At 52.4% G+C, this 11,709-nt stretch overlaps 2 protein-coding genes across 9 annotated transcripts; one reads left to right on the forward strand and one right to left on the reverse strand.

Annotated features, from left to right (window-relative positions):
* Positions 1–1,859: 1,859 nt before the first annotated feature.
* Positions 1,860–7,894, forward strand: SLC22A7 (solute carrier family 22 member 7). Of its 4 annotated transcripts, none has more exons than XM_023512860.1 (10): positions 1,860–2,345; positions 3,012–3,115; positions 3,249–3,403; positions 3,516–3,684; positions 4,265–4,394; positions 4,705–4,814; positions 5,225–5,439; positions 5,614–5,722; positions 6,419–6,625; positions 7,050–7,894. In XM_023512860.1, exons 1-10 carry the CDS (start codon positions 1,956–1,958, stop codon positions 7,102–7,104), a joined length of 1,644 nt encoding a protein of 547 aa, XP_023368628.1. In that variant the 5' UTR covers positions 1,860–1,955; the 3' UTR covers positions 7,105–7,894. The 4 variants fall into 4 exon arrangements, with proteins under 4 accessions (XP_023368628.1, XP_023368629.1, XP_003789258.1 ...); XM_023512861.1 differs by having other exon boundaries at positions 7,265–7,894; XM_003789210.3 differs by having other exon boundaries at positions 4,265–4,388.
* CRIP3 (cysteine rich protein 3) lies at positions 7,827–11,347 on the reverse strand. Of its 5 annotated transcripts, none has more exons than XM_023512865.1 (8): positions 10,756–11,347; positions 10,306–10,400; positions 9,840–9,897; positions 9,625–9,756; positions 8,793–8,864; positions 8,566–8,660; positions 8,408–8,465; positions 7,827–8,111 (listed from the first exon to the last, which is right to left on the reverse strand). In XM_023512865.1, exons 1-8 carry the CDS (start codon positions 10,796–10,798, stop codon positions 8,005–8,007), a joined length of 660 nt encoding a protein of 219 aa, XP_023368633.1. In that variant the 5' UTR covers positions 10,799–11,347; the 3' UTR covers positions 7,827–8,004. The 5 variants fall into 5 exon arrangements, with proteins under 5 accessions (XP_023368633.1, XP_003789259.1, XP_023368630.1 ...); XM_003789211.3 differs by having other exon boundaries at positions 7,827–8,230; XM_023512862.1 differs by having other exon boundaries at positions 10,306–11,347.
* Between the last annotated feature and the right edge of the window lie 362 nt (positions 11,348–11,709).

The raw sequence follows: 11,709 nt of genomic DNA on the forward strand, positions 1-11,709 counted from the left end.
TTTTTGGTTGCAGTTGTTATTTTTGTTTAGCAGGCCCAGGCTGGGCTCAAACCCACCAGCCTTGGTATATGTGGCTGGTGCCCTATTCACTGAGGTACCAGTGCTGAACAAATGTTTTATGTCTTTTATATAAATAATATGATTGTGTGGTACTTAATGAGGGAACAACCAGCAGTCTCTGGGGTCATACATAAATAAGAGTGAGAGGGATAGGAGGTGTCTCCCCTTGAGCTGGTAGGGAGGACTGGGTATTTACCAGGTAAATAAGGAGGAGGCCAGCTCTGTTCAAGGGAGCATATCTAGGTGTGATGTGCTGATCGATGGGCTGGAGACCTGGCAGGGAGGGGATATTTGGGGGAAGGCTAAGGACAGCTAGAGGAGAGGAACAGATTCTGAGAGTATCACATGGACCAAGCTGAGGAGCTGGACTTCCCTGGCTCAGGCAGTGGAAGCAGGTGAAAGGTTTTAAACAGGGACGTGGCCCTATTAGATCTGTGTTTTGAAATGTTCGTTATGGTGGGTATGTGGAGAATGGACTGAAAGAGCTGAGAGTTGAGGCAGGGAGGTTTGTGTAACTTGCTTAAACCCTACCAGGAGCTCCCTAAGGGCACTGATTGGTCTGAGGCATCTCTGTGCGTACAGAATGCCTTGCCTGTGCTAGAGGCTCCACAAATATCTTACTATCTTCAGCCCTGCCATCATCTCCACCATCCTCTCTGTCTTGCTGTCCACCACTACCCTCAGGCCCACGCCTGTCAACACTCACCTTAACACACATCATGCCACTGATTTAGCACCCTTTCCAGAGCTTTCTCAGGAAGTCCAGCCTGGAGCACACTGGGACATCTCTAGCTCAGCAGCTTGGGTCAAAGGTGCGACTGCTAGGTTGGGGTCAGGGACCCTGGTTTTCTCTTCAGCTCTGCTGCTGAGTCATTTTGTGACCCTACCAGTTACCTGCCCTGCCTTTGGTTATTTTTTCTGTTCCAAATGGGAGCTATGTTAAATTAATGGCTCTGCCATTCTGTTCAAAATGGGAGCTATATTAAATTAATGGTGTTTGGAGAATAAAACTGAATAAATCTGATATTGCTGGTTTCTGCTGCCTTTTGTGGAGAATTTAGCAGGAAGGTTGGATTAAGCAAATCTTGGTTTGTAGGCATTGTGAATACCTATGGCAGGATCTTGGCATAGCCCCTCACTCCCTTCCCCTCCAAAGGGTAATCTGGGAAGCTCCTGAAAACAGGGAAATGGTGTAGACAGGAAGGATGATATGTATGGGTAAATAAGTAATGCAGGAGTGTGATGGGTCTGGGATCCCCAGAGAAGTCAGACTGCCCAGTGTGATTCCAGGTGAAACCTTAGACCAAGGCTTAGCTCCAGCGGAGCCAGGGTATGATGAGGCTTTGTGGCTCAGCAGAAAGAACTCTTCTTTTGGTAAGGGCCCAGCTTTCAGTGCTGAAGTCTGGGCTGTCAGCCAAGCCACAGTTGCAACTCCAAAAAGGCAAGGCTCATCTAAGGTCTCATAGGACAAAGGGCACCCAGGGAGAGCTGGTACCACACCCCAGCTACCTCCTCTTCTTAGGAATCTTTGGAGTGCTGCTGACATCTCCTGCTCCTTCACCCAGCTACCTCTTCATGGTGGCCCAAGGCTCCCCTATTTAGTCCCTAAGCACTAATGTGTAAGCTCCACAGCCATGGAGTCAATGACCTTTGAAGACATGACTGCTCTTCCCCCAGGCACTAGGTCAGACAGGCAGGGGTCCTGGGAGCCCTGGGTGGCTAGGGAGGGCCCAGTCCTGAGCCAGCCCCTGAGGGCTGGATTCTGGCTACAGGCTGTCCACTGATCAGTCCCTCCACTCCCGCCTCCAGAGTCCAAGGGTCCATGTGGTGGGCAGGTTGAGCTGTGCTGGACACACAGAGGGAGGCTATAACGGGACAGTTGGCGGGTGAGCAGCATGGGCTTTGAGGAACTACTGGAGCAGGTGGGCGGCTTTGGGCCCTTCCAGCTGAGGAACTTGGCACTGCTGGCACTGCCCCGAGTACTGCTGCCCTTGCACTTCCTCCTGCCCATTTTCCTGTCTGCTGTGCCTGCCCATCGCTGTGCCCTGCCTGGCGCCCCTGCTAACTTCAGCCAGGACACATGGCTGGAGGCCCACCTGCCCCGGGAGCCTGATGGCACGCTTAGCTCCTGCCTCCGCTTCGCCCACCCCGAGGCTCTCCCCAATACCACGTTGTGGGGAGAGGGACAGACCCCTGAGGAGCCAGAGGGCAAGCCCTCCACAGTGCCCTGCTCTCAGGGCTGGGAGTATGACCACACGGAATTCTCCTCCACCATTGCAACTGAGGTACTTGAGCCCAATGAGTGAGGAACACGTGAGTGGGATGGGCCTGCCATTGCTGTGGGTGGTTACTGTGTGGGTATTAGATATATTAGTTTCCTTTTAGAGTCTCAGTTTACCAATGTGTAGATAGGATCTATGAATATAAAACATTTAGCTTAGTTCATGGCTGGTGGTAAGGGGCTCGTGCACAGGAGCTGCTATTATTATCATTAATTGCATTAATTGGGAGGTGCTTAAGGCAGGAAAGAGCTAAGGTAGCTCCAGGGAGTTAAGGCAAAGAGGAGAGAAGGCTGTTTCTGCACTAAGAGAAACCCAAGTGCCTCCTTTCCTCCCTACCTCTTTTTGGGCCCCAGGTCTGGTATTTACATAAGCTATCTGGGGTGGAGTGTGGGAGGAGGCAGAGTCTCCTGGTGGGGGGGGAGGGCAGCAGGATTTCTGTCCATCACAGCCAAGGCCTTCCCTGGGAAGAGCTGAGGCTGCAAGATTGGGGAGGAGCAGTCTCCTATTCTCCATAGTGGGGTGAATAGTTGAGGGCTTTATTATCTGGTATGGAGGTACTAGAATGGCACAGTTGACCTCAGAATGCCCCAGGGTCTAAAGAGGAGGGGCTAGTGCCAACTGGAAAGGGGCTGGTGCCTATAGGAGGCCCCTTCCTGACTGTCCTTGCAGTGGGATCTGGTGTGTGAGCAGAAAGGCCTGAACAGAGCCACATCCACCTTCTTCTTCGCTGGTGTGCTGGTGGGGGCTGTGGCCTTTGGATATCTGTCTGACAGGTGCGATGAGACATTGGGCCAATCAAGGAATGGGCTGGAGGACCCTTTCCCACTAGCGGGGGTGTAGACCTGGTCTACCTCTATCTTGGAACCTCCCTCCACAGGAAGCTGACCCTGCATGACCCCTTTGCAGGTTTGGGCGGCGCCGTCTGCTGCTTGTGGCCTACGTGAGTGCCCTGGTGCTGGGCCTGGCATCTGCAGCTTCGGTCAGCTATGTAATGTTTGCCATCACCCGCACCCTCACTGGCTCAGCTCTGGCTGGCTTTACCATCATCGTGATGCCTTTGGGTGAGGCAGGCAAGGGACAGACAGGGACTACAGAGTTGGAGGATGGCAGTTGTCAGGGTGAGACTGAGCCAAATTGGCCTTCACTGTCTTCCTGTCTCCTGCCCTGGCCCAGAGCTGGAGTGGCTGGACGTGGAGCACCGTACCGTGGCAGGTGTCCTGAGCAGCACCTTCTGGTCAGGGGGCGTGATGTTGCTGGCACTGGTTGGGTATCTGATACGGGACTGGAGATGGCTTCTGCTGGCTGTCACCCTGCCTTGTGCCCCAGGCATCCTCAGCCTCTGGTGAGGACTGCAGGCAGCTGGGACTGGTAGATATGGGACACCAAAGACAGCATTAATCAGAATCTGAGATTTGAAGACAGAGATTGAGCGATAAAGGAAAAGGAAATAGAATCAGTGACCAAGAGACACACATAGAGAGATATACACACAGAGAGACAGAGACCAATATAATGGAGATGGCAAAGAATAATGAGAAACAGAGAACAAGGTAAAGACAGAGATGGAGAGACAGGGAAAGAACCAGTGAGAGGAAGTGAATGACCAAGATCAGTACTGAAAGATAGACTCAGAGAGACAGATGAGATAGATACAGTGAGAGACAGAGAGCTAAAGACGGAGAAACAAAGACAGAGTCAAGCACAAATTGAGGCTGACTGCTTTGGTGATGTGGAATGGGGACAGGGCCTTAAAAGAAGTAAGAGTTCGTCACGTATGGTAGGGTTGTAGAGGAGACAGTGATCCAGGCTAAGGGAGTGCCTGAGAAAGAGCCTGGACCTTGATTACCTGTGGTGTGCCCAGGAGGGAGATGTGGCTTAGGATGCTGATGTTCTGGCTGAAGGGCCTCCTGCCTATCCCCTAGGTGGGTGCCTGAGTCTGCACGTTGGCTTCTTACCCAGGGCCACGTGGAAGAGGCCCACAAATACCTGCTCCGCTGTGCCAGGCTCAATGGGCGGCCTGTGGGTGAGGACAGCCTGAGCCGGGAGGTGAGGGTAAATGTGTGTTTGAGCCTACATATGTGTGTGTGTGTGTGGGGGGGAAGCCCACAAGTATAGGGTAGGTAAAGCCCCCAATCCTAAGTGGAGGGTTTCAAACTGTTTAGAATATCCTGCCTGGCTCTGGTGGCCTGCCTCCCTCACTCAGGTCTCATCCTTCTCTCCACCTCAACCACTGCAGAGAGAAGGAATGGAAACAGAAAGAGAGAGAGAGGAGCTCATGCTAATGCTTGAGCAATGTGCCCCGCTGAGACCACAGAGCACAGAGCCAACTCTGATGTCACAATCTCACTTTCTCCCCCACTAGGCCCTGAACAAAGTGGCTGCTGGGGAACGAGTGGTCCAACGACCTTCGTACCTAGACCTGTTCCGCACACCCAGGCTCCGACACATCTCACTGTACTGCATGGTGGTGTGGTAAGGAGGGGGCTGGCTTGGGTTTGGTGGGATGGGGGAGGAGCTGACTCCAGGAAGGTGCTGAGTATAAGAAGGGTGAGGATGAGGATAGTGTAACTGTAGAGGGCAGGAGGGGATCAGAAAACGAAGCAAGCAGTGTTAAGTTGAAATTCAGGCTCTGGCACTTGGTCAGGTTATTTATTTAACACTCTGAGTCTCAGTGTCCCTTCTGTAAGGATTAGGGTAAAGGCACTTTGACCTCTGGCACATGCTGCACACTCTGGAGGGATTATTGGTATTGGGGAAAGTCCTAGGCAGTGTGCTCTGAAGGGGGAGAGGTCATCTCTCTAAAAGGCAAAGTCTTCTTGACAAGAGAAGACAAAGAGGGATGGGAAGGAAGGTCCCTTGAGTGGCATCACGACTACTTTCAGGTTCGGAGTGAACTTCTCCTATTATGGCCTGAGTCTAGATGTGTCAGAGCTGGGGATGAACGTGTATCAGACACAGCTGCTCTTCGGGGCCGTGGAGCTGCCCTCAAAGCTGTTAGTCTACCTGTCCGTGCGACATTTTGGACGCCGCCTCACACAGGCCGGAACACTGTTGGGCACCACCCTGGCCTTGGGTATTGGACTGCTGGTGTCCTCGGGTGAGCAGGGTCTCAGGGGCCTCACCCACCCTGAACTCCACCCACTCTCCCCCAGGACCTTTTCTGGGAGGTGCCCACTCACGTTTTGTCCACTCAAGATACTCCATGTCCCCTTGAGGAAACCTTTGGCTCTCCCACAAAACCCTCTCCGTATGCTTACCCCGTCCCTTCTAGAGAGGAAGTCCTGGAGCACTGCCCTGGCAGTGATGGGGAAAGGTTTTTCTGAAGCTGCCTTCACCACTGCCTACCTGTTCACTTCTGAATTGTATCCTACAGTGCTGAGGTGAGGCAAGCCTGGGTAGCAGGTAACTGACCTAGGGGGTAGGGCTTGTTAGTCTTCTGTCTCAACCAATACTTCTACATACACGCTGCATTCCAATCCCTCATTCATTCTTTACATCATACCCAGAATACAGAGTTAATCAGGCTCATCTGTGTTCGTCAGTCTTGAAGAAGGCTAAGTTTTTATCTTACATACTATGGAACCCAGAGCCAAATCAGACAACCTCTCTGAGCCTCCTTTAGAGGAAGATTGTCCTCAGGAACTCCCTCCTGCCTACTCCCAACCCACTCAGGGCTGGGAGACAGAGCCAACCTTGAGGATTGTCTCTGGAAATAAGAGAGCTCTTTCATCTAGATATTGGTGTGTATGTGTGTGGGGACTTCTAGGCACCTGCAAACAACATGGCAGAGCCTGTAGTTTTTTTCTTCCACACTATCCTTTCCCCTTCCCTTTTCTGGTGACTTTCTTCTCTTTCAGTGGTATTTGATTGGTACTCTGTCAGAATGGGAGCCCCATCCTTTGGTGGGTGCTGGCTTGGGGGTTTCCGGAATAGGGGTGGGTAGGAAGACCAATGGTAAGACAGCCTAGCTTTCCTAGCTGTCTAGGGAGAATGGGTATCGGGGAGGGAGACTTTGGGGCATGACTCTAAGTAGGTGTAAGTTCCACCTGACTCCTTAATCCTCTTTCCCTGAACAGACAGACGGGTTTGGGGCTGACTTCACTGGTGGGCCGACTGGGAGGCTCTTTGGCCCCACTGGCAGCCTTGCTGGATGGAGTATGGCTGTCACTGCCCAAGCTTGCTTATGGGGGGATCGCCTTCCTCGCTGCCTGCACTGCCCTTCTGTTGCCAGAGACAAGGCAGGCACAACTGCCAGAGACCATCCAGGATGTGGAGAGAAAGAGGTGTGTGCACAGGACTATGTGTACATGTGAGCACATGCATGTGGATGTAGGTGCTCAGATACCTGACACCTTAGGATTCAAAGAAAGACATCTGCACATGTGTACTTGGTGCATGTATGTATGTGTACATAGGTTGAGTGTTTCAGGGTACATGACGACCTGGAGTATGTAAACTGTGTGCATGTAAGTTTACATGAGTCCATATGTGTGTGTACATAAATACTTAATGTTCAGGAGTGTGAACACTCAAGTATATGTGTACACTCAAGTATGCTTATACACCAGGAATGTACACATGCTTGTATGTGAGTCACTTGTGTTTGTATACCAAGAGCTGGGGAGAGCCGTGAGCCTAATGGGGCTGGCTGGGGTGGTTGGCTCAGGGATTAAACCCCATCATTGCTCATGACTCCTTCATCTTCAGTGTCCCATCCAGTCTTCAGGAGGAAGAGATGCCTATGAAGCAGGTCCAGAACTGAGTGGCACTGGAATAAGGCCTGCCACAACAGCTCTGCAGCAGGGGCTAGAAGAGCAGAAGGGCAGGGCCTGTGACTGAGCCTGAGGCCATCTCTGCTAGGGCTGGAGTTGCCACCAGTGCCCCTTCTTGTGCTCATTTAGCCTTGATTATTTGGCTTCCAGGAACAGGTGACTTCCCAGAATGCAGTGGGCTGCTGGAGATTCTGGCTACCCCTCTCGTGGCTGGGGAGGATTCTGTAAACAAAGGTATCCCTTGGGTTTGGGCAATGGTGATGAACTGTGGGAACAGCCCTGATGGCAATCCACTGAGTTTGCCCTGGGTTCTGATCCTGGCTTCATCATTGATTTGCTATGTAATCTTCAGCATGTGATTTTCCCTCTCTGGGCCTCAATCTGTTCTTCTTCCAAATGGATAATGAAGCCTCTTGGTAGACCTTAGCACAAGATCTGTTATCATGCTCCAAATGAGATACTGAATAAGGTGTTTCTTCTAGAGATGGTGCTAAAGACAAGAATGTCCATTGATGATAGGGCTGTCTACTCCGTGGACAGCTAGGGGCTTCCAATGCCAGACCTAGGGGACCAGGAGGACAGACCTCATTGTTCTCCGGGCTGGACCAGCTACCTCTGAGGCACTCTGCAGGGCAATGCCTTCCTCCACCCCTACATTGCTCATCCTCCAACCTACTGTCTAGGCTTCATGCTCAAAGAAAAGTAGAAGACGTGGGAGCCAAAATTTTATTGGAAAAGGCAGAGATGCTAAGATTTAATAAACACAAGTTTTATGAGTAACACGAAGCTCCACAATTTGCTGGGGAAAGGGTATGGGAGGGCCAGGAGGACACCCTTCAAAATGGGGTAGCCTATGTCCTCTCACCAGATAAGAATGGGAAAGGGAAGAATTAGCAGAGAAAATTTAGACTTTCTGGCCTACCATGGAGCCTATGTCCAGGTCCCCAGGATCTCATCTTCCACGTGCTAATAAGACTGGAGAATTTTGCAGCTCCCACTGGACCAGAAGGGGATGGCAGGAACCTGAGTTAGGGTGGCATCTTCTGTGAGTGTCTCATTTGGATTTTATCTCCACTGGGTCATAGATGTAGCAGCCCACATCACCAATGTTCACACCTGAATGAGAGAGCCCAATCACCAAAGGCCTTGGGTCTGGTGGGTGTTGGGTTTAGAGCTGGAGGGAAATGGAAGGGGCCTGGGATATGTTTGACCACCAGGGAAGTTGCTCACACATCCCTACAGACCATGTACATGCCATACTTTAGACCTGGTGTCTGGGGTGGGGCTGCCCACCTTTAGGGCCAAACAGGTAGCCGTAGCAGGGGATGTGGCAGTAGGGGACTCCATCATGCTGGGACACAGAGAGAAAGAGAGCTGTCTTAGCCTGGCTCTCTTCCCATCTCCGACCTCCTTCCACCCAACATTTACCCATCCATCCCTGCCTTGCTCACTTCGGCATGACTCCCAGCAGTCAAGGTCTTCCGGCAACGCTGGCACCTCAGACAGGGTCGGTGCCAATTTCTGCCCAAAGACATTACCTTCTCAGCTGGTGGTAGAGAGAAGGGGTAGTTCTTCCATTGTAGGGGCAGGGAAGGGAGACACAGCTGCCTTGGATTTGCCTCCCTGGCCCTTGCTGCCCACCATGTTTCCCCTCCCCAACCTTTCCATTGTCACTTACCAAAATAGACAGGTTCACCACAGCCAGGGCACAGCGAGGTCTCCCCAGTGAATGTCTTCATGTGGGGAGGGCCTTTAAGAGGAAAAGGCCCTGGGTAGGGCTGAGGTGGGGGCCAGGGCCTAAGCAGGGTTCACCAAGAGCCTGACTGCACATGGCACTGTCCTCTTCCATCCCAGAGCCCCACATCCAGGAAGCCATGAATCTGCCTTCCTCAGGTTCAGAAGTAAGCCCTTTCTGACCCCACCTCTTCCCCCATCCCTTTCTGCATTAGGGACCAGCTTCTCCCTTCTCATCCTCTCAGGGGCTCAGGTGCCCACCAGCCTAACCCTGTCAGCAACTCAATCCTCAGGAAACCTGAGCTGATATAGGAGCTGGCCAGGGCAGGGGTGTCAGGTGTTGAGGAGCACAGTGTCACTGCCCACTCTAGGGAGTGGGAGGAAGGAACAAGGACCAAAGGAGAGAAGCTAAAGAATGTGAGGAGCTAGCCCCACTCCAATGACTCCTCACACCATAAATCAGTGCTTCCATGGTCCTGCTCTGAGAGAGGTCTGAAGCCTTGCCTCTGACTAGCTGTGGGACTGCACAAGGTCACTTGCCCTCTCTAGATGTTTCCTCACCTATACAACGGAAGTGACAATGCCCTCTGCCCAATTTACCTCTTAACTCAGCAGCTGACATGAAAGAATATTAAAAAAGGAGTGGGGGCATGGATAGAAAAGACTTTGCCAAAACAAAATATATGAGGCTGTCACTTGGCCCTGCTCCCTCCTCTAGCCTGGGGAAGGGTTGGGAGAAGGAAGAGGAGGAAAAGCTGAGGTCCAGCATCACTTACTTTTCTTGATTTGGGGGAGGCCAGTCCTGGGCCTGGGAGGGCTGAAGCTGCTGGGGCTGAGGGGAGTGGTGCTGGCAGGAGTGGAAGTGGGAGAGTTGTACAGATAGGCACCCACACCACCAATGTTCACCCCTGCAGAGATTAGGGGAGGTCAGACTTGAGCCTCCAAAGCTAGCCCCCTGTGGCCCCCTGGCCTCTTCTAGTCTGGTACTTACCCCTGGGTCCAAAGAGAGCCCCATAGCATGGCTTATGGCAGTATGGCCTCCCGTTGTGCTAGGTATAGGCAGAGGAGAGGGGTCACTCAGATCCAAAAGATGCCATGCCCCACAGGCCTTTCCCCAAGACAGCCTGCCAGGTGTGTCTGTCCACTGGCTTGGTCTGAGGGGTTGGGGAGAGTGGGGTGGGCTGACATGCCAGAATTGTCTCTGCAGTCAGGGAGGAAGGGCAAGAGTGGCTAGGAGGTAATTTTGGTTCCCTGCCTCCCTTCCCAGACCCCAAAGCCATGGGATCCACTGTTACAACTCAGGCTCCAAAAATCCTGGCTGACATGGGCCCACTGACAGGTAATCTTGGGGTTGGCTGCTGAAGTTGCCTTTTGTAGGCCTTCGGGGTTGAATTTGGGGGGTTGATGCCAGGGAGGCAGCAACAAACACGGGGCTGTGCACCCTGGCCAGGCCTCACCTCTGCATGCCCGCCAGGAGACAGGACACTGTGGCAGCGCTCACATTTCAGGCAGAAGCGGTGCCAGTTTTTGCCCAGGGAGCTCACCTTCTCAGCTGTGGGGAAAAAATGTGGACAGGAGCTGCAAGGTGCGGAGCCAAACGTGGGGCGCCCTTCTTTTCCCCTCAGTCCTCTAGGGGAACCAGCCAGGCCCATACTGCTCCTTGAACGCATAAAAGTCTTCCGGGAGGTCAGCTTCTCCCCTCCCCCCATGCCAAACTCCCCTGCAAGAGCTCTCAGTGGAGGAGAGGAAATTGAACCGGAGCAAGTACTGGTGTGAGACCACACGCCTGCGCCCGTACAGGTGGAAAAGGGTGTCTGAGACCACAATTTGGCCAACACTTGCATCCTTGGGGAACCCAGAGGCTTACACTCGTCCCATTTACTCCCCCTCCTCAGCCCAGGCCTCACCAAAGAAAACGGGTTGCTGGCAACGGGGGCAGGTCCAGCTCATGGCTCTGCTCCGGGTAGCCTGCAGGGCACTCACTAGGTACGTACAGCCGCTGGGGCTCCGTTTCGCCCTTCCGCTGACTCCTCCCACCTCTCAGCTTAGTGCCTCACTGGATCCCGGCGGGCGCCGCAGCACTCATTGGCCACCAGAATTTAGAACCATTCCATCTAGGAAACAAAGGCAATTTTGCAGTATTTTCAAAAAATGTTAAAGCCCATAGGGAGGAGGAGGGGTCCTGAAGCCGAATGGGCTCCAGACCGGAGGGTAGGTGGGCAGTGAAGACACCTGAAGGGGCGGCACTACTAGTTCTGGACTGGGAAGGACAGGAAAAATGTCCATAGTGCAGATGCCATTGAGAAAACTATTCCCTCCCCAAATGAAGAAGGCAGGCATTCTTTGAAACGTTTTAATTCCATCTTCTCAGTCAGTCTAGCAAGTGGTTAAGAGCCAGGGAATCTAGTACCCATGTTTGCTTACTCTATTCTTTGGCTTCAGGCACATTACCTGACCTCCCTCTGTCTCCATTTTCTTATCTGTACAATGAGTATAATAGCAGTCTCTACCTCACAGTATTGTTTTGAGAATTAGATGAACTAACACCTGTAGGGCGCCCAAACAGCCTCTGGCAAATAAATGCTATAAAAATGATAGCTATCACTATGAGGGGTCTCTTAATGAACTCAAGAGATTAAGTTTGAGTTTGGAACCCTTAAAACTGGTCTGCATATAGTGGTTTGCTTATTAAATTGTAATACTTGGGACGGTGCCTGGCTCAGTGGGTAGGGCGCCTGCCCCATATACCGAGGGCGGCGGGTTCAAACCCAGCCCTGGCCAAACTGCAACAGCAACAAAAACAACAACGAGGCTGGGCGCCTATAGCTCAACCGGCTAAGGCGCCAGCCACGTACACCTAA

Source organism: Otolemur garnettii, unplaced genomic scaffold (genome assembly GCF_000181295.1).
Source record: "Otolemur garnettii isolate 467f Iridium unplaced genomic scaffold, OtoGar3 scaffold00031, whole genome shotgun sequence".
NCBI classification, from domain to species: domain Eukaryota; kingdom Metazoa; phylum Chordata; class Mammalia; order Primates; family Galagidae; genus Otolemur; species Otolemur garnettii.

What these genes read in the sequence shown, in the direction of transcription:
- SLC22A7 (XM_012804871.2), top strand. Translation starts at nt 1,956, where the DNA reads ATGGGCTTTGAGGAACTACTGGAGCAGGTGGGCGGCTTTGGGCCCTTC. An exon ending in CCTCCACCATTGCAACTGAG is followed by an intron (nt 2,346 to 3,011) that starts GTACTTGAGCCC and finishes CTGTCCTTGCAG; the next exon opens with TGGGATCTGGTGTGTGAGCA. An exon ending in TGGACTGCTGGTGTCCTCGG is followed by an intron (nt 5,440 to 5,613) that starts GTGAGCAGGGTC and finishes CGTCCCTTCTAG; the next exon opens with AGAGGAAGTCCTGGAGCACT.
- CRIP3 (XM_023512862.1), bottom strand. Translation starts at nt 10,692, where the DNA reads ATGCAAGTGTTGGCCAAATTGTGGTCTCAGACACCCTTTTCCACCTGT. An exon ending in CTCCTGGCGGGCATGCAGAG is followed by an intron (nt 9,898 to 10,305) that starts GTGAGGCCTGGC and finishes GCCTATACCTAG; the next exon opens with CACAACGGGAGGCCATACTG. An exon ending in CTGCTGGGAGTCATGCCGAA is followed by an intron (nt 8,466 to 8,565) that starts GTGAGCAAGGCA and finishes TCTGTGTCCCAG; the next exon opens with CATGATGGAGTCCCCTACTG.